This window comes from Perissodus microlepis, chromosome 6 (assembly GCF_051167445.1).
Source record: "Perissodus microlepis isolate ML-2025 ecotype Zambia chromosome 6, ASM5116744v1, whole genome shotgun sequence".
Taxonomy (NCBI): domain Eukaryota; kingdom Metazoa; phylum Chordata; class Actinopteri; order Cichliformes; family Cichlidae; genus Perissodus; species Perissodus microlepis.
In genome coordinates, this window is record NC_140466.1 from 37,522,361 (window position 1) to 37,547,819 (window position 25,459).

At 39.0% G+C, this 25,459-nt stretch overlaps 2 protein-coding genes and 1 long non-coding RNA gene across 7 annotated transcripts; all 3 read left to right on the forward strand.

The window, feature by feature from the left end:
- The first annotated feature begins 395 nt into the window (after nucleotides 1-395).
- LOC146386162 (uncharacterized) lies at nucleotides 396-11,078 on the forward strand. The gene is made up of 5 exons (XM_084932223.1): nucleotides 396-550; nucleotides 3,220-3,567; nucleotides 3,701-3,778; nucleotides 3,893-3,985; nucleotides 7,916-11,078. Exons 1-5 carry the CDS (start codon nucleotides 499-501, stop codon nucleotides 8,053-8,055), a joined length of 711 nt encoding a protein of 236 aa, XP_084788349.1. The 5' UTR covers nucleotides 396-498; the 3' UTR covers nucleotides 8,056-11,078.
- A 1,799-nt stretch (nucleotides 11,079-12,877) lies between these two features.
- Nucleotides 12,878-14,894, forward strand: LOC146386163 (uncharacterized). The gene is made up of 3 exons (XR_014800410.1): nucleotides 12,878-12,974; nucleotides 13,653-13,988; nucleotides 14,808-14,894. It is a non-coding gene; the product is annotated as an uncharacterized LOC146386163 (long non-coding RNA).
- Nucleotides 14,895-17,474: 2,580 nt separating this feature from the next.
- LOC146386164 (uncharacterized) lies at nucleotides 17,475-24,578 on the forward strand. Of its 5 annotated transcripts, none has more exons than XM_084932233.1 (5): nucleotides 17,475-17,547; nucleotides 18,985-19,302; nucleotides 20,113-20,205; nucleotides 22,231-22,326; nucleotides 23,330-24,571. In XM_084932233.1, exons 2-5 carry the CDS (start codon nucleotides 19,089-19,091, stop codon nucleotides 23,410-23,412), a joined length of 486 nt encoding a protein of 161 aa, XP_084788359.1. In that variant the 5' UTR covers nucleotides 17,475-17,547; nucleotides 18,985-19,088; the 3' UTR covers nucleotides 23,413-24,571. The 5 variants fall into 5 exon arrangements, with proteins under 5 accessions (XP_084788359.1, XP_084788358.1, XP_084788356.1 ...); XM_084932232.1 differs by having other exon boundaries at nucleotides 17,482-17,547; nucleotides 18,982-19,302; XM_084932230.1 differs by lacking the exon at nucleotides 17,475-17,547 and adding an exon at nucleotides 17,583-18,709 and having other exon boundaries at nucleotides 18,982-19,302; nucleotides 22,231-22,337; nucleotides 23,330-24,578.
- Nucleotides 24,579-25,459: the final 881 nt, after the last annotated feature.

The window sequence follows — 25,459 nt, forward strand, 5'->3', positions numbered from 1 at the left end:
CTACTCGAATAACATTGGACCAACAATTCTTACGGATTGCGTTACAATTATACCAATATTCACGGCAACAGTGACACGTGATGGTTGTTTCCCGAGAGGACGAACCTCCAACCAAAAAAGTATAAACATGTGTCCTAGCATTTCAAAGCGACTGCAGAAAGGAGGACTTCCCACTAGAAGGTGTTTAATATCATAAACCAGAATATGCTCAAGACACAGTGGCACTCACTCTGTATATTCGCAACGAAGATATACACATGAAACGCTACTGCGTTGTTTTTACGCATGCGTGGCAAACACACACTTCCCTGTCAACCATTTGACAGCCGCCCATTGGCCCTCTCAACTGACCCGCCTCCATTACATGTGAATCTTCCGCGGGAACATTCTGAAGAGGTGAAATAACCTAATCTGTTCATGAGAGAAGGTTCTGGATATCACGCCAACTGAGCCCGTATTGAAGTAAAGTTTTCGTATCCTGGTTGAACAAATTTAACTATGGTCGAACAAACGCTCTTTTTGGCTTTAATTTTCGCGTTGTTTCACACCGGTAAGTGCATCTAAAAGTACGCCACTTTGGAAGCTACACGGACACGGTTATTTTTCTGTTTTGAGTCTAATGTAGCAACACTACTTTGGGTTTCACGAACCCTTTAAAAGAGTATTACTGCGTTTTAATTGATCTGTGTGCTATTTAAACTCTCCCCACCTCACTCGACTCGTTGAAAGCTAAGACTAACGGAGCAACAGGTACCTGTGCTCTGTTTAGCTAACTGCTTTTATAGTTTTGAACTTAGTTTTTCTTTTGAACTGAGACCTGATGTGTATATACAGTGTAGTAAACCCAGCATAACGCCACAAATGTCAATTTTAAGGCGCTAAACAATTGTTTAGCAAACGCTAAACGATTGTTGTTATTGTGTTGTGGCTACCTAGGTTGCTTGTATTACCAGTTTAGGATAAAATCAGAAACTCTTCTTTCTTCTTTCCAAATTTGGTGAAATCTTTATGTCTAGCTTCTCTCTTTTAACTTGGAAGATTTTATACTAATTGTATATTTGATGTGGTACACAGTGCGATAAATACCCAAGTAAGCAAGTTCTTGATTGTTTTGCATTCCTCACATTTCATGAGTGAACTGCCGCAGGTTTGTCATTTGTATGGTTTACTCACAAGTGTGTGTGAAATAATCGTGATATAAAGAGTCTGGCACAAAACAAACAAAAGTTTCTGAAAAGATCCTCGTTTAGAAAAGAAAAAGATTATGAGGAACGTGCTGTGTACAATGATAGAAAACTGTTAGGAAGTTTGTAAACTCTGTCAACAAAAAAGCTATTTGAGGTCTTGGGCTGTGATTCAAAATATTGCTTTTGACAACTTGTATAATCAAATAACACAGGTGTCAAACTCGGGCCCACGGGGCAAATTTAGCCCGCAGCCTAATAGACCCTGTGCACGAGAAAATGCTAACTTCCTGGTTTGAGACGGGATGTGGAGTTGTACATTTCCGGTAGCTTTACTTTGCGGTCAATCACTACTGCGAAGATATCCTCCAAAATCATGTCCAAAACTCGAAAACGGAAAGATCGCATTAAGTTACAAAGAGCAGAAGGTGGGAACACTCACCACTGCTGTGTCATAAAAAATCTAATGATCAACTTTGACGTTTAAAGCGTTTAGATCGATCAGTTGTTTACATCACTCAACACAAGCAGAACTGCATCACTGCAGCAGAAGACACATCGTCCACATTCAGAAGCACATCTCTGTATAGTGACTGGTCTTTTGATTTAAACAGGCAATTGTTCAGCATTCAAACTACAGGTGAAGAATAGTCAAACCAGATGTTTCCCCGTTATGTCGATATCAGCTAGTCAAGTACACACCTACACAGCATGTTAACAAACCATGAAAAAAAGCCACACAAAAAATGAATGATTGCTGGTAAGGGTTTCTATACATTAGTATTTACGAAGGGTATGTTGTGACTTACCTTCAAAATTACAGTGGTCCCTCGCTATAACGCGGTTCACCTTTCACCTCGCTGTTTCGTGGATTTTTTTAGTGCAAGTTTGCATGCTTTTTTTTTTTACGTCACATTGTGTCCTGTGTCCTGTTCGCTGCAGACGATCTCCTCCGTGACGTCTCTCCTGTACAGTACAGAATCGCTGCATCGATCGCTAGCAGTGTGACTCTGAAGTGCAGTACTGTATGTCCACGATGTCCACCAAACGTTTTGCACCGTCAAAAAAATAAAATTGGCTACTTGATTTCACCTATCGCTGGTTGTTTTTAGGACATAACACCCGCGATAAACGAGGGACAGCTGAGAATTTATAACATTTGAATCCCTTTTCTCTTTTGCTCTGAGGCGCGGGGGAGAAAATATCGACAAGTCGATGAACATCATTTATAGATATATTGGGTAAATGCCCAAGACATCTATAGAAATGTAAATCGCCGCTTGATTCATTCATTTGCTTAACTTGTTTTGGACCGTAAACAGGGCGCGAATAGGACACCGGAAACAAAGCTCCCCACAGGAGTTTCCGCACCGGAAGCAGCATATGCTAACGTGCACATAGTCTTTTACATTTGGCCCGCGAAGCCATACAAATTACTATTAGAGCTGGCCTACTGGTATTATACAGCTAATATATATATTGTTTAGTTAAGCTTTGCTTGTTCCATATTTAGTTTTTCAGCCAAACTTGTTTGAGTCCATAAGAAAAGATTCATTCTTATATCTGGAGGAAGATTTTTTTTTTTTTCAATAATTATTAATGTTAGCTCGCGACTTTGTTCCAGTTTTGAATTTTGGCCCACTGTGTATTTGAGTTTGACACCCCTGAAATAACACAATAATCAAATGAACTAATGGTGAAAGCTGTCACAATGTGCAGCCCTGACTTCGGTTAGCTTACTGAAAATGCCAGAATCTCTTTTTTCCCCCTTTTTTAAAAGGGAAAAATGTTAAATTTTTTTACAGTCCCTATTCTTATAGTTTGCATGACTTCCTGAACGAATCCAATAGTGTGTTTAAATGAAATGCTTAGTATGTACAACTTGCACTGTCTGGGTAAACAGATTAACAGATAGCTGTATATTTCTTGTTTAGCTTGGTGACCCCCACTTTAACCATATATACCTGCATGAACTTGAAAGTGGAGACAATGTGTGTGCAGTCTTTGTTAATGTTAAAACTGTTTGTTTCTCCAGGAAAATGTCAAACTTCGAACTCTACTCGGCTATTCGAAGTAACAGAGGGTGATGATCTCACTTTTCAGTGTGTAATCCCCCCGAGAACCAACTTGAAGGACCGCTCTCTGGTTCTGAAACGAGTCGATGGAAACACAAGTTACACGACGCGTGTCATCTACACCCGTCGACATGGGAAGGAAGATCTTGATTCACAGCCGGAACAATACAGAAACCGGGTGAACTTCATCAATGAGGACATGAGAGGATTCATGACTGTACGGATCCGATCAGTCCAGCAGTCTGATAGCGGAAAGTACAAATGGTTTATCCCAAATTCAAAAGCTGCCTGTTTTTTTGATGTTGCTGGTAAGTTGGTTCATGAGCTTGTTCATTATTTGATATTACTGGTATTACTTAATAAATGTTGGAATTGTATATGGTTAGGTAAGTAAGAAACAGAATTAAAACAACTTGACGGTTTTTACCTCATTTGAAACAGTGACAGAGAAGCAAAACTTTACTAAGGAGAATGACACAAACACAACAGCAACGGTAACAGAGGAAATGCCAGATACAGGTAAGACTCGCACAATGAGGTCATCGTTTTGTTTTTAAGTTCGTTTGAAAAAAAAAACAAAAAACCCAGAAAATCAAGATGTATACCTTACAAACACTTTGCTTTTCCCTTTAGATCCTGCACCAGAGAACCGTCGTCATCATTATGCCCTCATTCCCGTCTTTGCTCTTTTCATAGCTCCTGTTCTCCTGATGCTCGTCAAGAACAGTGAGTTAAACAGCATTACATTTTTAATTTAGCCATTCACTGATTTTTGCATTGCACACACTGCTATAGTTTCACACTCAGCGAGTAGCTCCCTGCACTCAGAGGCAAATCCTGCTCAAACGAATAAATGTACTTTTACCGTCTGGAGGCGGAGACCAATGTAGCACACAGTGCTAATGTGATTGGTCACTTTGATGCACACTTCAGGTTACTGTGTTAAACTGAGGTACGCTGTGGCAGCGACAGAAACTCTGTTTTAAACCGTACTTGTTAACATTTTGAAAACATAGCAGTGGCAAAACTGTCACTGTATTACTTTAATGCTGAAGAAACCAGAGGATTCAAAAGTAAGTTCTCTTGTACAGTATTACATAGCTTAAAACTTATAACGAGGACCAGGAAAGAAAGTGTGCATCAGAATGTGGCAACTATAAGTTTGGCCAAAATAAAGATGTTTAAACCAATCAACATAAAGTTGCTCAGTCTGCAGGAAACACATGTAACTGCACGTTTCAAAACGTGCCCTTGAATTCTTTAATAAGTCTTTAAGATGAGTTTCAGCATTAAAGTGAAGCCCGTCATAAATCAGTACAATAGAAGTAACTGCTGTAGCTAAACTAGCAAACTGCGCTTTCAAAACATCAACACATCCTCACAAGTGATATGTAGCACAGATCAACTCTTTCATATTAACTTTTTGCTTTATTCATAAAATATAACTATAAAAATGCAAATACTTCTCTAATCATATGTAGCAGAATTAGATTCATATAAAATATAAATCAACTAATTAATTGTGGTGTGATTTTTAGCTTCAGTGAATTAGTCCCATCAGTGGTGTACACTTTAATGACTGAACACTTATATAGAGTTTGAAGTATATTTTAATGCAGAATATTTGTACTTTTACTTCAGTAAAAATTTATTTTTACAGAATGCACATGTACTATAGTATTACTTTTTTATATAAGTATAGGATTTAGGATGGGTACTTCTTCCACAGCTGTCAAAAGCAGATAACACCTAGCATGCAGCAGCTACAAGCATAGTGTGTTATAGTTATATGACCTTTTAGATTTATACAGCATGATGGCAACAACCTGAACTGTTCATCAGACACTAGTTCAGACCAATGAGCTACTTACCAAAGACAGTGTGTCACATCCTGCTCTGCTGTCCACCCCACAGACTGGCTGTGGTCACGGTGTGTGGAGCTCTGGAGCCAGATGTGTACAGCTGTTTCACTGAGTGAAGTACACTCACTGGCAACAACATAAACACATTTTATATTTCTTCACATTTTATAAAATTACGTTTACTCGACTGACTAAGAAACAATTTCTCCTGTTGTTGTTGTTTTTAATAGCAATGATGTGTGCTTCTCATTGTGATTTTTAAAAGCTGTGTAATACTGTACAACAGATTAATGGGGCAGCAGTGCAGAGGCTTCAGAACTAACCTTAGAATTAAATTAACATTAAATAGTCCAGTGACAGTTGTCAGTGTTTCCACTGATGTACAACAAACAGTAACTGCTGATGATTAATTCAGCAACCTTTATTTTTCAAATTCTAAACAAATACAGTTTAAAACAGCTTTTCTGTCCCTGTCACAGTGTAACTCAGTTTAACGCAGTAACCTCAAGTGTCGATTAAAGTGACCAATCACATTAGGACCCCGTCTACCTTTGTCTGCCTCCAGACAGCAAAAGTAAATTTAAAAGCATAAGCAGGATTTCTCTCCGAGCACAGAGAGCTTCCTGCGCTGTGAAACTGTAGCAGCACATTCAAACCAGACGCTCTTGCGTGTGCGATGGCTTCTTTGTGAGTTCTGCGCATGATGAGATAAATATCATTCATATTAAGGTTGTACCCCCTCACTGATACCATTTCTAATTTCCATCTCTTATAAAAATTATAGTATGCTAAATTGTGCTCATTTTCTGAGTGCTCATAGTTTACTTTCATTTTGTTTAAAATTAATTAATTTGATTTTTTTAATCTCTTTGAAGTTCCAAATTTCGCACTGTACCTTTAATCAAACACTATTGCTATCCATAATAAGCATATACTGTTAAACATTAGACGATATGGATATAAAACAGATGGGAGCTAGTGTTTTCTAAATTGCACATTCAGCTCAACACATATAAATGGCACTTTGGCTATCAGCCGGGCTTTCTGAAAATCCACCCATGTGAAGTGTTGTTGGTCTCCAGGTGGGTGCGTCTGGTTAACTTTCCAGATAGTTTGGCTATGATGGTTATGTTGCAGCTTCAGTTTAAAGTCACTCTACAAAAGTCTTGAATCACTCATATTTATTTATACGTTAGTTCCAATGAGACAGACTTTCTTGCCTTCTTCCTTATGTGTTTAGTTAATTTTATTATCGTTATTTTTTTAAATTTTCTTTTGTGGTCTTGAGCACCAGTTCTTTACTTTTTTGTCTGATCATTGGCTGCTTTTTCACTCATTTTTCAGGCCTGTCCCTATACCTGACCATCTTCAGATAAACTGTTTGTTTGTTTTTTGGTTAAATATAATATACCACGTTGTGACTGAGAGATTTCTGAAAAAATTCAAACATACACCTCTGCTGTCACTTCCTACATAAATAAAGATAAAAAGCTAAACAGCAGTGTGATGTTTGTAGGGTTACTGAAGTTGAGCTAGCTGGTATGTAATGATGTGCTTGGTGGTGCCAGCTACACAGCTATGGTTAGTATAATATAAACACATTAGCACAGTAAAGCTGAAGGATGAACACTAACCTTTCCAATCGATTAGATTAGATTAGATAAAACTTTATTAATCCCTCGGGTTGGTTCCTCTGGGAAATTCGGTTTCCAACAGCACAGCACCGACAGAAGTTACAGAATGTGAGCAGAAATATACCATATATATATACACACATATAAATACAGAGACATATAAATATAGAGTATACACAAGAGATAAATAGAATAAATAGGAATAAGAATACAAGGGAATTGCACATTTCAAGTATTGCGAGTCTATTGCTCCGTTGGATATTAAGTATTGCACAGTGAAAAGGCACTACAGCTTAGTTGTTTCCTCCTCCTTTGTCCTCCTGTCTCCCCTCCCTCTCCCCTCCAGAGAGGAGTTAAACAGTCTGATGGTGTGTGGGACAAAGGAGTTTTTGAGTCTGTTGGTTCTTGACTTTTGGAGAAGCAACCTGTCACTGAACAGGCTCCTCTGGTTGTTTATGGCTGTGTGCAGAGGATGCCCAGCATTGTCCATAATGTCCAGCAGTTTCTTTAGTGTCCTTTTCTCTGCCACTGTCACTGTCACTGTGTCCAGCTTCATGCCGACCACAAAGCCAGCCTTCCTGATCAGTTTTTCCAGCCTGGATGAGTCCTTCTTTGCTGTGCTGCTCTGCCAGCACACCACAGCATAGAACAGTACTCCAGCAACCAGCGACCATTAGCATTCGCATTGTAGGATCCTGTAAACTGGGGTGGGGAACTCCAGGCCTCAAGGGCCGGTGTCCTGCAGGTTTAAGATATCACCCTGGGTCAACACCTGAATCAAATGATTAGTTTATTCCCAGGCCTCCAGAGAACTTGAAGACATGTTGAGGAGGCAATTTAGCCATTTGAATGAGCTATGTTGGATCAAGGATGCATCTAAAACCTGCAGGACACCGGCTCTCGAGGCCTGGAGTTTCTCCCAGTAACCTTGACTTGACCTTGAAGTCAGAGGTCAAGTTTTCTGCAAGTACAGTTTGGATGTTTTAGAGTCACATGTTAATGCTTGTAGAACAATGAAATTATTTGCTGCCAACTGAAATGGTGAAGCTATTTTTTACCTGGATAAGACGAAACCTTGCTTTTTAATTCAGCCCTCGGTTTAGTGCTTTTGGATAGTACAGCATTATTTCAGTTTCTAACTGGTTTTCTTGTTCTCACAGGGATTTGTAAGACATGCCAAAGGAAGACTGAAGAAAAAGACTCTGAGCTGGAAACCCAAGGTAACAAAGCAAAGGAAGGAGATGAAGAGCAACAGCTCAAGAAACCATCAGCAGGAGGAACTGACGGACTGAAAGGATAATCTCATCATCACGGCCAGAGAAAAGAAGCTTTTTTGAATATCCACCATTTGAGCCATTCATCTGATCCTTCTGTCAGTTGCTCAGGTGCAACTAAATATTTCCTGGAAACGTAGAAAAAAGTACGATTGTTTTATGAATTATTTGGAAAATCAAATTACTTAATAGTAGGGCTGCCACGATCAGTCGACTAGTCACGATTACGTCAACTATCAAAATCATCGACGGCTAATTTAATAGTCGACACGTCGTTTGAAGCTTTGTAAGATTCCAAAAGATGCAGATTTAAGAGTGTAATAACGGACTGAAACAGAAGATGGCAGCACTGCATGTCCAAGCCATTAAACCCCGAAGAAGAAGAAGCTGTTTCCAAATTCAGGAACTGCATCCTCCTGTGCCCGCATTTGTAGGCCGATTACGTTACAGCCACACAACGAAGACTGTCCAAACTCGAACACTCCGACAAATGCGGCCCAGAAATGCGTCCTTCATTTCCCCAGATTTGAAGGATGGGTCGGGATGGGTCGTGGCCCAACCTATCCCAGAATTCATAGCGCAGCCCTGCTCAGTTTCCAACAATGGTGGCAGCTAGTTAGTTTTAATATTACTCTTATTAATCTTTCTGGGTCACAAAATAAACGTTTAACATATTTTCAGGCGAGAATGTAGCTGTGTAAACATCAAATATCTGCTCGCTTTATCAGGACACCACATATTTTCAAAAGCGCTCCCACCAGCTCGATAGCTAGCCGGGGTTCAAGGCTCACTAGAGCCGGTGAGAACACCGGACTCCCGGCAAATCGTTTTCAAACCCACCGCCGTCTTTCGCTACTCAGGTTAAACATATATAAGTCACTTAGATAACTTCAAAATGTTATTGTTTGGCTTTTTTCAATATTTTATTTGTTCCTGAGTAAATCGGTTTGGCTGAGATCAAAGTTATAGTTTTTACACAGCTGAATAAACGTCAAGCAGACAGCTGATTATCAGAAGTGTGAGATGCTCGAGAATATACTCCGGTGTCCTGTTATATTTTAGATAGCAAGGAGCAGACGGCTGAGTTTATTAAACTCCACCGAAACAATCTGCAAATTTCATTAAAATTTAATAAACTATCATCTTGTCTTTATTGTTAGTTAGCACATACCTTAAACACTTAAAGCTGTAAGCTAATGATAGTTATATAAGAGCAGATGCTGCTGGTGCAATAAGCTGTACGTTGTACGTCCAATGGATGCAAGATCTGATTAGTCGACTAATCGCAAAGATAATCGGTGACTAGTCGACTATCAGAATAATCATTTGTGGCAGCCCTACTTAATAGCCCTTTGTAGCAGGGATTTAAAAGCCTTCTAAGCCCATGAAAGTGTTCACGGTCCCATTAACTATTTTAAAATCCTGGTGGAATTGCAACCAAATAAGCTAGAGCAATAATTTTTTGCATATTAAAACAGAGGAGTTGTACTTCCATATCATGTATTTAACTTGTCCCAGGTTGCAGTTTCCTTCCACTAATGGCTTTGCAAAAAGTGCAAGAAACAACAAAAAAATTATTATTATCCAGACAAACGCTTTGCTGATCTGATCAGCTGTTCACAGCACTTCCTGCGTTTGAATAAACTTTATCATGTTGTCAGCAGGAACTATCACCTCATTTTGTGGGAAATGTAGTTGTTTTTTTTGTTTTTTTTTTCAGAAAGTTCACTCAGCCTATTGAAAGTCATCTTTGACTTTCTGTATAGTCTCTGTGACACTTAGAACTTAAATTGCACAGTTGGAAATAGTTTATTTTTGAGGCACATGCTGTTGCAGATTGTGCACAAGATCGATTTTTGTTTTTGCAGTAGTTTATAAAAATTAGTGTTTGTTAGAAATGAAATTCTGAGGATACAAAATAAATTTCCTGTGGTTCGGAACTATTTTGCAACTACTTTGCATTACATACAGTGATTGTAATGTATGTATTGTATGTTTAGCAACTTGAAATCCTCCAAAAAATGACACTATAGCATCAAAAAATGTAAAGACTTGTTCTATGATGGGCTTAAAAGGTTAAGCAAAACTTACCTTTCACTAATTTTGTCATTCTAGCTAGCAAACAATCCCCAAGTGGCTAATTTTGCAGTTGCATTTTAAACCCCTGTCATGTGTTTGCACATTAAACGATCCTATCATACCATAATTTATTTATATAGCACTTTAAAAACAACACATGGCCGACCAAAGGCGAGTAAATAAAAATGAGTTTTTAATCTGGATTTAAAAACCAGCACTGATGTAGATTGCCCAATGTGAAGAGGAAGATCGTTCCAAAGCTTTGGGGCCACAATAGAGAACGCTCGGTCTCCTCTAAGTTTCATCCATCATTTAGGGACTCTGAGCAACACCTGCTCAGCTGACCGGAGTGAATGAGGGGCAGCATATATATTCAGATACCAGACCATTTAAGGATTTAAAAACCAGTAAAAGGATTTTAAAATTGATCCTAAATTTAATTGGAAGCCAGTGTAAGGAGGCCAGAACCGGAGTAATATGCTTAAATTTTCTTTTACCAGTTAAAAACCGTGCCGCAACATTCTGCACCAGTTCCAGACGTGACAGAGTGCTCTGGCCAAACCTATTAATCCAAGCGTGAGGTTATGATCGTCTCAAAGAGTATACTTATACTGACAGTCATTAAGCTTTCACAAGCTCTGAATCATGCTGCTCCTGCCTACATCTGATCTTTTACAACCGCACGCTCCCTCTCGCAGCCTGAGATCCTCTAATCAAAAGCTGTTGGTCGCCCTACAAACACATTTTAAGACCAGAGGAGATGTTTTAGATTGGTGGCCCCCAGGTTGTGGAGTGCTTTGCCTCCATCTTTACATTGCCTTAATTGCATTTATTCTTTTAAACAGCAGCTTAAGACTCTTTCATTTAGATTGGCTTTTAACTAGAATTGTGCAGTTTGTTCGATTGTGCTGTTTTATGTATATCTGTTTTATATTATTGTGAAGCACTTTGTGGTTCTTATTCTGTTAAGAGTGCTATATAAATAAAGTATCTATAATTAATTGTGTTGAATGTTTGCTCTGTTGTGTTGAAATGTTATTTTGCTACAATTGTGCTACGTGTGCTTTCTAAATTGTTTCTTTCTTTCTAAATTTATTACATTTTTAAGGAGAAAAACGTTGTAATTTGCTATGCGTCTCTGCCTTTGTCCTGGCTTGTGTGTGTGTGTGTGTGTGTGTGTGTGTGTGTACTAAGTATTATGTAAGACCCTCCCAGTTTGACCTTAATTCTGAATGACGACAGGGAAACATGGAGGCACTATCAACTTCAGCTTCATAGTATCTCACCCTACAGTTACTCGGCCACTCTAAATTGACTCTTGCATTGTGAAATATAAAATCAGCCTTTCGAAATGCACAGTGGGAGGAGAAGTGATCTACTTCTGAATAAGAACAAGACCAGAGAAAGTGAGTTCAGTTTGAGGACGATGGCTATAAGACGGTCCATCCTGGGACAGCATGTTGATCTGGTGGAGTACAGGAGGCTCTTTGTTGAAGCAGAAGACCAACAAAGAGCCTCTACACAAAAAAGGGGATGAGCAGCCTCTATTTTGTGGAAAAGTGGAGACCCTGTAACGTGCAGCAAAATTATAGAGATGTTCTTTCCCTCAGTTCAAATGAGTACGGTGCTGAGGTCTGCTGGTGACACCAGAAACAATGAATAAGCCAACCAGGAAGGCTCCTCTGTGGAGGATTTTGAAGCTGTATTGGTGAGAACACACTGAACACGCTTTTTTTTTTTAAACTTTACTACTAGAAGAATATAATCTATCATATGAGTAATCATTCTAGCTGAGATTTGTACCTTTTAGTTTAGCCAAAATCTTTTAAGTGAGTAGGATTTCCGGATGGTAAGTCTGCTATGAGCCGTCCAGCCTAGTGTACTACTAGTAGTATACTACTTTTCCAGAATCGCTCTGACACAGGATATTGCGAGTTTTGAGAGTACTGTGTTTCTAGAGATTTGTTGGATGCTGAAGAACACTTTCTGATAGAAAAATGACCACAACATTCCAGACAGTGATATTAGGGGCCAACGTAATGCTATCCAGAGGAAGTATCTGGTCAGACACCCTGTTTCTGACGTCTTATTCCAGGAACTTAATTTAGTTTCAATTTAGAAGCAGACTGTATGTTATGACTCTTGCAGTTTAACTGAACTTTGTTGTTGCCTAATAGTAAGAAGGTTATTGGATACCCTATCCCCTGACCCGCTATCACTATTTAGAAATATATCAGAGTTGATATTGACAGAGTGCCACTGTGAGGGTGTATACTGTACCTAGACCATGGAAATATGAAGTATCCTTTTAATAGCATTAGGAATATTATTTGAATCGTGGTTCTTGTGCTTGGCAATACTTCATATACACACGACGCAAAACAATGTGGGAGTTTGCACAGTGAGTTGGAAGAAGAAAAAAAAAACCCGTGTGCGATCAGCGTCTAAATGTAGCAGTGCAATTGTACATTTTGATTGCTTTATCCTGAGGTTTGTAGCTGATATAAAAAGGAGAATTTTAGAGCATTTAAAACTATTTCTTTTGAGCAGTGCAATAAGGGAATTTCTGATGATTCATTACACTCCCTGTAAACTGACATTTTTCCTATGAAGAACATTTAATCTGAAAAAACAAAAACGTGCCTAAACTTGTGCTAACAGTGGCATTTAGTGACATTTAAAGTGTAGACGGGTAAATGATGTCCCCGGACGGGAGGGAGGTCGTTCCTCGTCAAAGCGCTAGCTCGTTTACAGCTAGCTTAAACGAACCAGCGCTTAACTGGCCGCGTAAATGTTTTGGCTTCCCTTATGGACACACTCGCTCCAATAATCGCACTGTGCTTTCTTGGGGTTTTTTGTTCAGCAGGTAACTCTAACTTATTTAACTGGCAAGTTTGTACTTTTACTTTTATGGATAACTACAGGCTGTTCATGTATTTGTAAGCCCTGTATGATTTGTTTTTACCGGTGTTAAAAACCTAATGGCTTCTGTTGTGTGATGTAATTCTGTGGCTTCTCAACTCTTGAAGTTTACAGCGGAAACATTAAATCAGTTTTTGGCGCAACACTGATAGGAAAGCAGGGAGACGAAGATTTTCAAAGCCGTTAATGGCATGATGATACTTTTAATCACTCAACGAACAGGTTATAGGCAGTAGAGCATTTTTAGTGCTCTGCCGCCACAGAGTCAGCACCGGCATTTTCTTTGGCTGCGAACAGTAATCACGATCATCAGCTTATTTTGTCAGAGTGGTTTTTGTTTGCATCATTGTTGGCTTTATGGCGAACTGATGCGGTTAATAAGAGTGCAGTTATGGTTACACTTTAGATGGAAGGTGATATTTCCATCTGAGCAGATGGCCAGTCTATAAAACTTCCTGCTCTGGGTCCGTTGAAATTTTTTAGGGTAAAAAAATATCTGACTGTAGGCTCAGAATGCTTGAAGTCCTGCTACTGAACAATAAACTAACACATTTCGTTGAGAATTCAAATGTAATTTGGAGACTGTCAAATTATATAAATGTTGTTTTTTTTCCCTCCCCAGAAACACCTCAAAGCTATTGCCCATCCCCACTGATTCAGGCAGAAGAAGGTCGTAATGTCTCATTACCATGTTATGTGGATCCCTCAGTTGACCTGTCTGCTTATACCGTGGACTGGAAACAAACTGACTTGAACGATGTAGTCTTCTCGTGGTGACACGGGCACGAAAATCATGGTGCACAGGCGGCGAGCTATAGAAGCAGAGCAAGTATCAACTCTGGAGACCTTAGCAGAGGAAATCTAACCCTGCAGATCTTCTCAGCACGCCTGTCTGATAGTGGACGTTACAGGTGTTTTGTGCCAAAACTGAAAGCCTTTTGCATCGTTCATCTTAATGGTAAACACTCTAAATAACAAAGTTTAGTTTGATACTAAGTTTTGTCAAAAGTACCTTTATATTTGGTTTTGGAATTTGGTTAAGGAAAGAGCAGAAAAGTGACTTTCCCTTTAAATGTAAACAGTCCCAAATAATATGAAGTGCAAAAGATGTGAGGGTTTAGCTTTATTTCATGTTAACAGTTATAGCTTTGATAACACCGAGTGAACCATTGTGTCCTTGTATATTTTTATTTTGTCACAAAGGAAGCTTGAACAGCATGAATGTGACTGAATTTGGCTGATGTTGTGCTGTGTTGTTTAGTACTTTTCTGTGTTGATGTTCACAGTTTCACAGCAATCTAGCTTTCCTCGAAAGCTCGAGGCCCCTCACTAGCTGCCAGAGTGACAGGAGTGAGTTCTCATATAGGCTGAAAACAAATGAGGTTTCTATCAAAAATGAATTAGAATCCATCCTCTTCCACTTATCATTATAGCTTTCCCACATGTGTGAATGTGAGTGTGGTCTTTATTTGTTAGTCCTGTGTCAAACTGGACACCTGTCCACGGTGCACCATGTCCACGGTGCACCATGTCCAGGGTGCACCCTGCCGGTTGCCCTATGGTAGCTGGGATAGGTTCCAGCTCCTCCTTGTAACCCTAACAAGGATAAATTAAAATAGCACTTTATTCTGTTTTGTTTTGTCCAGAGTAATTTAACATGGACTTGGAGGACACTATCAGACATGCTATCTTTTTAAAAAATATATATTTTCTTTAGACTATTATGTTTAGACAGTCTCATATATTTCAAATACTGAGAATTTATTTATTTTTACAGTAACCAAAGAGATTAATGTCAGGTCCAGCACAACCACATCTCCAAATCTCCACAGCACAACCACAACGCTGAAGCCAAATGATCCAGGCAAGTGACTTTGAACTTTTCTTCTTTTCACTTAATTAAGTTCAATTTAGTTTTATTTATAGTGTGAAATCACAACAGCTCAGGCTGCTTTGTATTACCAGGTAGAGACCTTAATACAGACCTCACCACAATACAGAGAAAAGATGTTGAATGACCTATTTTTTTTCTTCACAGCAGACATTTTGAGCTGATGACGAATCGTTTCTTTTTAAGTGTCCCATTAAGTCATGAAAGTGATGTATCAAGCGTAATAGCAGAGTCCACTGCAGCCATGCATGATACACCTCACCCCCTGTGTACTTCAAAGGCTTATAGCTCACAAAATATTAGCCTGAAGTTAATATAATATAAATGTATATTAGGATGAAGGCAAAATTTTGCAGGGCTTCAGCTACTCTGCTAGAAAACATGGAAACTTCCTTGGGGGAGCCTTCCCCAGTGTTTTACTAGAGATCAGCTTTCTGGAATGATAAACATCTTTAAAAATAAAAGAACTCTTCATTCGTACCCCAAACTTGTGGTTTGATTTTTATATTCTGAAAAATGACTCACTTTTGCATTGTTGGCTGCATGCAGTTCCTGTGAAAACTCGTGTACGCGCTAGTAGGTTACACATGAAGTCGTGTAGAGGGCTAGCTTCTTGTTTGGGAAGTCAAGGTCACAGTCACATTCTTGCAATACTTTTTCATTACATATCAGAGTTCAACACAATGAAAGTGAAAGGAACTGGCTTCAACACTGATACATGATATTTGAAAAATTCCTCACGAGCAGATTTTTTGGTGTCCTGTTCCAACTGCTTTACTTATTTATTTTTAATTTCTTTGCATATCTGTTAGTTCTGTTAGTGTGCAGGCAGTAATATTGGGAAGAGAAGTCTCAGATCCTGACACAGCCGTCTGTGCTTGACCCATTTCAGCTTCCCTTCACCCCACAACTGTGCTAAATTTGTAATTACAAGGTTTTATAAAATAAATTTGAATTAAAAATGATCTAAATGTAATAATAATTCATGAATGGCATCACATTAATTTGCCTTTTAATTTCTGATTCTTTCAGATAAACTTCTTGCCGTTCTCCTTCCTGTTGGTATCGTCTGTCTCCTGACTGTCGTTGGATTTTGTCTGAAGAAACGCGTAACGATCCGTAAGTTGATCAACTTTAGTGCAAGAATTTGTGTTTTAATAGTTAAACCTTTGATTAGAGATTACTGCTGGCAAGTCTGGTGTTTGATTATGATGAAAATCTGTCATGGATACCAGAGGAAAACACACTGAAACAGGAAGCAGAGAATAACAGCAAAATTATACATTACACTGATATTAAATGAATGAAGAGCACACAATGTAAATAAAACACATAAGCCAAACACACAAACTTTTATTGTTCAACTTGAAATGTCTGAAGACAACTTAAGTTTCTTTTATGCTTTTTTTCTCATTTTTACTCCATTTTGCATAAATTATTACAAGTGCGTCTTTCCATGTTTGCGTGTTTATCAAGGGCAATGCGTGGGGAAGCTGAAAGGGCAGAAACGAGGAGTGGACCATTCAAGCCACGTTGAACTTCAGTCTTTGGAGAATTCAACACAAGACGATAAGAACAAGGCTTCTCGAGAAATGAGTGAAGTACAATGTTGTGCTTGTCTTTGATTGGCTGAGTAATCAAAATGATTTTAGATTCTCAAGCTGCTCTCATTACATTACAGCTGGTTTAAGTACAACTTAATTCAAATTAATTACGTTGTATCTTTTTAAGCCGTTCTAAAAGCTCATCCTTGTTCCCATTTAGAGACTCATATTTGATCTGTGTTATTGTATTTCATATTGGAATAGTATGTGCTTTTGTTCAGTGTATGTAGCACTTTACAGTGCGTGTGTGTGTGTGTGTCTGTTAATATGTGTGTGCACATATATGCTTGTATAGCCATTTATGTATATAAGTACATGCATAAACTGTGCCCCCCCTTCCTTCTACATGTTTGCACTGAGTAGATGCTCTGTATCTCATTGTACATCTGTATAGTGACAACAAAGGTATTCTATTCTATATAAGCATATGCTTACTTTATATATGGATGTCTTGTAATATTTTAACTCATTTTATTCTTTCTTTTGTTTTAACTACATTGTCCCTCTGTTCAACTCTGTTGATGTCTTTTAAGTAAATTAAATGTTTACAATCACTGAGTGACTTACTGGTTATGTTTTAAATTCCAAAAATGAATTGGGACTCTGAGAGGCAGAACAAACAATGAAACAATCTGAAAGTATACTTCTGCTAAAAATCAGGATGTATAAGTGTTGGTTGAATATACAGCGTCCTCCATAATTTTTTTTAAGATTGTATTTTTTTTTTCTCTGTACACCAGCACGGTGGATTTGCGTAATGTTTTTTTTTTTTTTTTCGTGAACGGGAAACTGCTTAAAGAAGCATATGGTCAGTTTGTCCAATCGTGGTTTAAATAAAGTTCTTTGAAAAAAAATCCGCCAAAAAGTACGTCCACGACGTAAGTACACGCCACAGTCAGCCAATAAGCGTTCGGAGTCTTTCTAAAAGCCGCGAAATTCAGGAAGGACGAGGAAGTCGGGGGAGGAGCGTTGTCATGTTTTCGTGTAACACGGAGGGAGAGTTGTTCTTCAGCGTGCACTGGGTAACGTGTTTTTAATTATTTTCCACCTAAATGTGAGAGTTATTTTTGTAAATGTAAATCTGAAATGTTCCTGCATGCTTCTTGTGTTTAATTGGTTGCATGTATTGCTTGAATTTTTGTTTAAAATATGATATTTTGATGGCGAGGAGACAGATAAATATTTGCGAGGAAATCAGTTTCTTAATTTGTGAACTTTTGCGGTCAACATTTTAAACTGTTATCAAAGCCTCATGTGGTAGCTTCCCCAGTAATGATGACAGTGAAGACTCCAGGTTATTCAGTAAGTATTCTCTAAAGGTTTGAGATATCGAGTGGATCAGGTCAGAAGATAAAATTGGTCTTTTGAATATACTTTATTCAGCTGAGAACAGATTGTTTGGTTTTTGCACTGTTGTATAGCATTGTGCAGAAAGTCACGAACCACTCCACAAGTTTTGGATTCTTTTGCCCCCAAGTATCTGGATTTTGTTGTAAATGTATTAAGTCATCTTGAGCAATAGTTTTATTTTAAGTGTCTCTGAAGGTCTTTCAAAAAACATTTTGGACGCTGGATTCTTTACCAGGCGTGATTGTACCGACGAGGCCATTCTCAAAGACGTATTAGCCAAGAACAGTGTCATCATCTCATCATGCTGTGCAGTGTGTCCTTGCAACTGGACAAATGAAGAACAAAAGAAGTGGCAGAAAGGCGCTGACTGATTTGGATCCATCTGACTTCAGCATGGCAGTGATCCCAGACACATTAGCAGTGCAGTACAACCACACAATCGGCAGCTGACGTACAAGAAAGAAAGAAAGTAGGGTGTATACTTTTTGAAAGACTCCTCCTACACACCGGACCAAAAGCGGGGTGTTGGAAGTAAGCGGCTGAGGCGGGGGTCAGTTATTGGTCCGGTTATCTTTTAGGAGAGGGCTGATGGGTCAGTGTGAAAACGGCACGTTGTGGAAGACTGTGTAAAAGTAAGTTACCGATGCTGCGCATAGTTTCGCCTACTGCTGGCATCACTTCCTTTTGCAGGCTGAGTAATCTTGAATGAAGTCGCGCGCTCTACCGGTTTGTAAAACAAGATGAGATCGTCTGTTAGTCTTTGTGCCCCACGCGACCTCCTACTCATATCATGCATAGCTGTGTGTTTTTCGTCATCTGATGGAGCTCTGAAGGGTAACTTTACTTGCACTTTGCTAGCTGTTTAGCTCGTGGGTACCAATACGGCATTAGCAGGGCAGGCTCTTCACTTGTTGTTTTTAGGAAAAGCCATTTGGTGTGTGTGACCTGAGCAAACTCGCTGATTATTCTCTGGGGACAGCACATAACTTCTATGTTCAAGTATAAAACGGGTCCAGGAGCAGTATTCAGCTGAAACAACTGCTGTTTTAAGGTATGAGATCGTGACCTTAATTCAAAGGTACTCAAGTTGTGTTGTTTCTCCCCAGAAGAACATCGAGCCATTTGCCCAGTTACGGAAATTGAAGCAAAGGAAGGTGATGATGTCATCCTCCCGTTTTATGTGGTTCCCCTTGTCAACCTGTCTGCGTTCACCATGGACTGGTCAAGAACCAACCCGAGTGTGGTAGTCTACTCCTATCGACACCAACAGGAGTCGCATAATGCAGAGATGAATGCAACAGTCAGACGTGAAGACCTGAACAGAGGAAATCTGACACTGTGGATCCCCTCAGTACAGATGTCCCACAGTGGACAATACACAGGCTTCGTTATGGACCTCGGGATCAAGTGTAGTGTTCAACTTAATGGTAAGGACCTGAGTAATAGTTGATGTGTTGTCCGATGTACTTGATATGAATGTAATGAAGAAATCCACTTAATGATATAAAATGATCTTCCACTTGGGGAAACACAAACATAGAATAACATGATTTAAAACTGAAAATGATTTGTATCCACATTTTGTGTGTGTGTGTAAACATGAAAGTAGTCTAATTGTGGATTTGTCTGTAATGCAAACCTGTTGCTGTGATGACTTTCCAGCAATGTGATTGGTCAGGCTAATAGTCGTGATTTACCACAGCTTGAGGCTAGAGTACATGTTAGTAATGGGATGCATCCAAATCTCACAAAAGGGGTGCGTGTCTAAAATGGGACAGCAGGCAGTGAGTGACCATGCAGGTCATAGACAAGCCTGAACAAGTTGTTTCATGCCCCGACCCCAACATATAAGACTTGAACCTGGACACAGCACAGCTCCAGATATGTTAATGTGGTTATTTCTTAGTGGTGTGAATCCTAATGACCAGCGGTCAACAACCCCCGGGCCATAGACCAGTACTCGTCCGTGAGAGTTGAGGCTCGGTGTGACATTTATGGTTTTTATCGTTGGTGTTTTTTTTTGTTTCTTAACTTAAATCGTTTTTATTGATAACTCTGTTTCCCTGGGTCTTTTCCCGTGTGTTATGAATAAATCGTCCTTTTTTGGTACTAGTACTGGTTTTATTTTTGTTGTGTTTATCTGCAACACCTTAAAGGCCGGACATAAACCGGTCCATGACGCACAAAAGGTTGGGGACCACTGCTAACGAGAACGTCTCTCTCTCTTTTTTAAACAGTAACCAAAGACAAACTGAAAAAGCAAAAGGGGCAGGATAGTTTCAGCACAACTGGAGCTCCTCTCAACACGACGGTGGAGAAAGTTGGTCCACGTAAGTTACTTTGAGCTCTTCTCCAGAGGATTTTGGTTGAAACACAACCTTCAAAACCTTTGAATGATTGCTCACTTCTCTTAAGTATCCATTAAATCACGACAGTGAAACAGTATGCATAATAGCAGGCTCTGCATACACACATCAGTGATGAAGCTGTTCTTTTTCCTCATGTGATTTCACAAAATGTGAGATTGCTTGAGTGCATTAAGGAAATTAAAGACTGGTTGTGCCAAAATTTTCTCCAGCTAAACAGAAACAAAACTGAAGTAATAGTCTTTGGAGCCAAAGAAAACCGATTACAGGTCACCAGAGAACTTCAATCTGTACACCTAAAAACCACAAACCAGGCGAGAAGTTTGGGTGTCGTGATGGATGCAGACCTAAACTTAGAAAAACACATTAAGACAATAACAAAATCAGCTTACTATCACCTCAAGAATATTTCAAGGATAAAAGATCTGATGTCTCAACAGGACCTGGAAAAACTAGTCCATGCATTCATCTTTAGTAGGCTTGACTACTGTAACAGCATCTTTGCAGGTCTACCTAAAAAAATCAGACAACTACAGCTCATTCAGAACTCTGCTGCTCGAGTCCTCACTAAGACCAAAAAAGTAGACCACATCAGTCCAGCTCTGAGGTCTTTACACTGGCTGCCTGTCCGTCAGAGGATAGACTTTAAAGTTCTGATGCTGGTCTATAAAGCTCTGAATGGTTTAGACCCAAAATACATCAGTGACCTCCTGACCCAGTATGAACCTTCCAGATCCCTCAGGTCATCTGGATCCGGTCTTTTATCAGTTCCCAGAGTCAGAACCAGACACGGAGAAGCTGCATTCAGCTTTTATGCTCCATATATCTGGAACAAACTCCCAGAAAGCCTCAGATCAGCTGAAACACTCAGTTTATTTAAATCCAGGTTGAAGACTCACCTGTTCTCAGCTGCATTTGAATAAAACACTAAATCCACACTGTTTTACTTTTAAGTTTAAATTTCAAAACTTGCATTTTAACTATCGATTTTTATCTACTGTTCCTTTTTTCATTTTAAATCATGCTTTTTATTTATTTTTGTTTTTTAATGTCTCTGTAAAGCACTTTGAATCACCTTGCTGTTGAATTGTGCTATATAAATAAACTTGCCTTGCTTAGTGTGAATATTTGTGTTACTGATATTTTTGCCCAGCAAGGCCATGAAGTTCAGGTTCATTCACACCTGATCTGTCGGGTATCCTTAAAATGACCAGTTCTGTTTAAATTTTAGGCTGCTGTGCATTATGTCAGTTTGTAACCTATCTGGACTGCCTGGGTTTGAAAACAAGTATTCACTTAGATTTCTGTGGTCTAGGCAATCCAGTACTGGGTGAAAATGAACCACGCTCTTAGGTTTTCTCACTTTTTGCTCTAAACAAGGGGTGGGGAAGGTTTGATGTCACCCTGGGTCAACACACCTGAATCAAATGATTAGTTCATTCCCAGGCCTCTAGAGAACGTGAAGACTTGTTGAGGAGGCATTTTGGCCATTTGAATCCACTGTGATGGATCAAGGATGCATCTAAAACCTGCAGGACAGGCCTGGAGTTCCCACCCTTGCTGTAAACACAAGCATTATAACTTGTGGCTGATTTTTAAACTTCAAACATCAGATGGTTAGAAAAATACTGAAGCCAGGATCAGTACATGAAATTCGTGTGGTTGATTAAACCAGGTCCAGAATGCAGCATAATTGAGTTAAGTGCATCAAAAAAACAAACAAACAAACAAAAAAAAAAACCTGGTGCGTTAGTTGCTGTATTTGATAGTCGGTTAAAAATGACCTCATTTAAATTGATGTATCCACATCATGTGTGGTAATCTGAACTCTTAGAGTCAAGGCAGAAGTGACAGAAATCTCAAATCCTGACCAATGAGAGCATCTGTGGTTTGATCTTCCCTTCACCGCAGGACTTAGTTTGTCATGTGGATATATTAAAGAATGATGTTGGAATAAACTGACCCTTGTTTTCAATTTCTGACTTCTAGGTGGTGACATGATGCCCATCATTGGGATTGCTCTTTCTTGCGGCGTCGCTCTTCTCTTCTTGATTGTTCTTGTTCTGGGATTGCTTGGAAAGCTCGGTAAGTTGGTGGTCAGTCTAACGGTTAACCTCTCAGTTAGGCATTACTTTTGTCAGCAAGCTGGATGATGATGATGATGAAACTTGATGCAACTCTTCATTGAGCTTAAATCAAAGGTCATATAAATGTTCCTAAATAAAATCATGCTTGCTTGTTTTTGGATCCAGACTTTATCTCTGCCATCTTTTTCAGTGTGCTGTAGGATCCTCATACTGTGATATAAACATGGTGACAGCCAGGAATTTTTAAGAAAGGTCTTTAAGGCCACGTGTGGGCAGACCACCTGCAAAAATGTAGAATGTGTTATAATCATTACTATATATTTACATTTCCACCATGAAAATAATTGATGGTGTTTTTTTTTTTTTGTTTTTTTTGTCTAGTAAAACGTTTGTTTAGGTTTCTTAATTTAAAAAACAAAAAACAACAACAACAAAAAAACTTTGTCTTGATGCATTCTCAATATTCCAGGAAAGTAAATCTCCAAAAGTTGATTGTGTTCATCTGGACGTAGCGTTTTCAGTGGGAGAAACGGTCTCAGCTGACTGCAGGTTTCCCCAATCTTATAAACAGTACATGGAAAGACCATCTCTTATTCGAGGAGGGTTCATCTTTCACCATCTTACAATGCTGTGATTGCAGCCGTTCCCCAACTCTCTGTGAATGGTACTCATGGCCATTGATCAGTGGTCTTTGATCAGTGGGTTCTGGTCAGTGGTTGTTGATCAATGGTCATGAGAATTTGCATAATTAAGATTAAGGAACTGACCTCTCAGCCCATTGTTCCCTCAGTGGGCTGGTTTCAGTCATTATGCAAATATACTGTTTATAAGATTTGGGGAAACCTGCAGTCAGCTGAGACTGAAGAAGTCACTCGGATGAGTGACGAAACGTTTCTCCCACTGAAAACGCTACATCCAGATGAACAGAATCAACTTTTGGAAAAAAAAACAAACCTTAATCAACTTCATATTCAACCATAAAAAGTATTTGTTTTTTGCAGAGGGATTTGTGAGACAGTGCAGAGGAGGATCCAGCCACCAAATGATGATCCCACTGAAAATTAAACCATCTTATGAAATTTAGCAGAATGCAGTGATTAACAAATCTCATGTGCTGTCCATAAGATGTGGGTTTATTATAGAATGTGTGTCAAGTGTTTAAACTTTAAAAAAAAATTGTTTTATATGTGTAAGGAAAACACAAGCTCTTAGCTGTAAAAGAGGTATTACATGTGAGCACACTGAGTCTAGAACACGATGACAAAGTGATACCAGAGGTGCCTCTCAGATGAGTTTGAATCTCTGACCTTGTCCTTAACCTCCTAAGACCCAAACTCTCATGTCATGAATTTTTAATTTGTCTGTTATTTGGACTGATTGAGACCTGGTGAATGTAAAAACAAACCTGATGTAGTTTCTGAGAAGAGGATATCAGGCCTTGTGCAGCAAAATTGAGTAACTGTAGTCTAGACAACCCAAAATAATCATGTTCACATATGTGGGAGGTTAAGGTCAGAGTTCAAATTTTCTGAAAACTTGAACTCGACTCACATGTCACCTATGATTTCCATATTGCTATCACATCTGTCCTACATTTTGCTGCTTCCATCAAAGTCAAAACGAGCTAATGTTGTTCTGAAAATGACACTTTCTCAGTTTAAACTTCTGTTTATGGTCTGCTGTGAATGTAATGTGGGTTCATTGGATTTGCACATACTGCTTTCTGTCATTTATGTTTATATATTTTGTACATTGAGACTTTGGGAGGCTGGCCTATAGTGTGTGTGAAAAGACATTTCCTAGAGCAATAATGTAAAGAAAATGTGAATGAATAAGTTTGTATTTATGAATGTTTTATAAATGTTTTCATCGCTCTGTAAAACATTAACACAGAAACAGATGGATGATAGGATGTGTGTGAGTGAGAGGTGACTGTGTGATGATTAAATCAATAAACATGATACTGAATGACACAACTTGACTTGCTGATGAAACCTCCTGAACGTCACTTCACTCGCTCAAGATTGGGGAAAATCAATGAAGCTACTCACACATTTATGTCTGGTTATTTTCAGTATAAGCACTGCTCACTGCATATACATGTATGACTTTTTATTGAATGAGGGGCCATGAGTCTTTTGATGAGTAAGCATGCTAAATGTTTGGCATGGGTGCAGTTATCTTTTGTTGACAAGACTGAATGCAAAACAGTTCTGTTGCCCGATTACTGGAGTTGTTCACTGATGGCTAAAAGCTGCAGTAAAACCAGGCAGTTTCCATCAGTCCTACAGTCTGTAGTGAAAGTCGAGCACTGGCATCCTTCATCTGTTTCTCTAATTCGTTTAAAGTCTTACAGAAATTGTTGGGATGTGTTTGTTTTATTTGTGCTCTATAAGCGAGACACTTGTAACAATGTCAGCATTCTTCAAAAACAAATGAATTGTTGCTAATCTTCAATCTAACAGAACCTCGTCCCACAGTACTGGTGTTTATTTAGATAAACACCTGAGCTCACTGAGCTCGTTATTTTATTAACCCTTTTGCTTTATTTTAAATGTGTACAATTTGTCTTTTTGCTCTTATGGAGTTGTTTGTGGTTTCATGTTGTATTCATTTTATCTGGCTTTTCTATTTGGTGTTGTAGGGGGGGTTTGTTTGTTTTTTTAAATTTCACAACAAAAGCTGCCTTGGGGTTTGTTTTGCTGTGAGGTAAAGAGTCCAGTTGAGGGAAAATGACAATCGGAAGGTATTTGGCATCCAGCAAAACCAGACTCGGGGAGGAGTTTATCTGCCATAACCAGTTAAGAGTGAAGGCAAAGACATAAAAAAAAGGGGAGAACAGGGATGATAAACTAGCAATGGGAGAGAGAAGACAAAATCGAACAACATATTCCAGAGGTATATAAACACAGGGGCAGTAAAAAGAGGTGAGTGTATTTTTAAAAAAAACCCACAAAAAACCTGCGGACACAGGGACAACATGCTAACTCCACAAAGAAAGGCCCCTGCTTGGATTCAAACCCAACCTCCTCGTAAGAAAATAGTGCTAACCACCATTCCCCACTTTAACTAAAGGATATTCAACACTTATCTTCAGTTCTGAATAAGGCAACAATAAAATGCCCATGGCA

Bases quoted from the DNA above. Each gene is read 5' to 3' on its own strand.
- LOC146386162 (XM_084932223.1), top strand. From the start codon at position 499: ATGGTCGAACAAACGCTCTTTTTGGCTTTAATTTTCGCGTTGTTTCAC. The intron at 3,568-3,700 runs GTAAGTTGGTTC...CATTTGAAACAG, and splicing joins CTGTTTTTTTGATGTTGCTG to TGACAGAGAAGCAAAACTTT. The intron at 3,986-7,915 runs GTGAGTTAAACA...TTGTTCTCACAG, and splicing joins CCTGATGCTCGTCAAGAACA to GGATTTGTAAGACATGCCAA.
- LOC146386164 (XM_084932228.1), top strand. From the start codon at position 18,616: ATGAGATCGTCTGTTAGTCTTTGTGCCCCACGCGACCTCCTACTCATA. The intron at 18,710-18,981 runs GTAACTTTACTT...GTTTCTCCCCAG, and splicing joins ATCTGATGGAGCTCTGAAGG to AAGAACATCGAGCCATTTGC. The intron at 22,327-23,329 runs GTAAGTTGGTGG...TGTTTTTTGCAG, and splicing joins GGGATTGCTTGGAAAGCTCG to AGGGATTTGTGAGACAGTGC.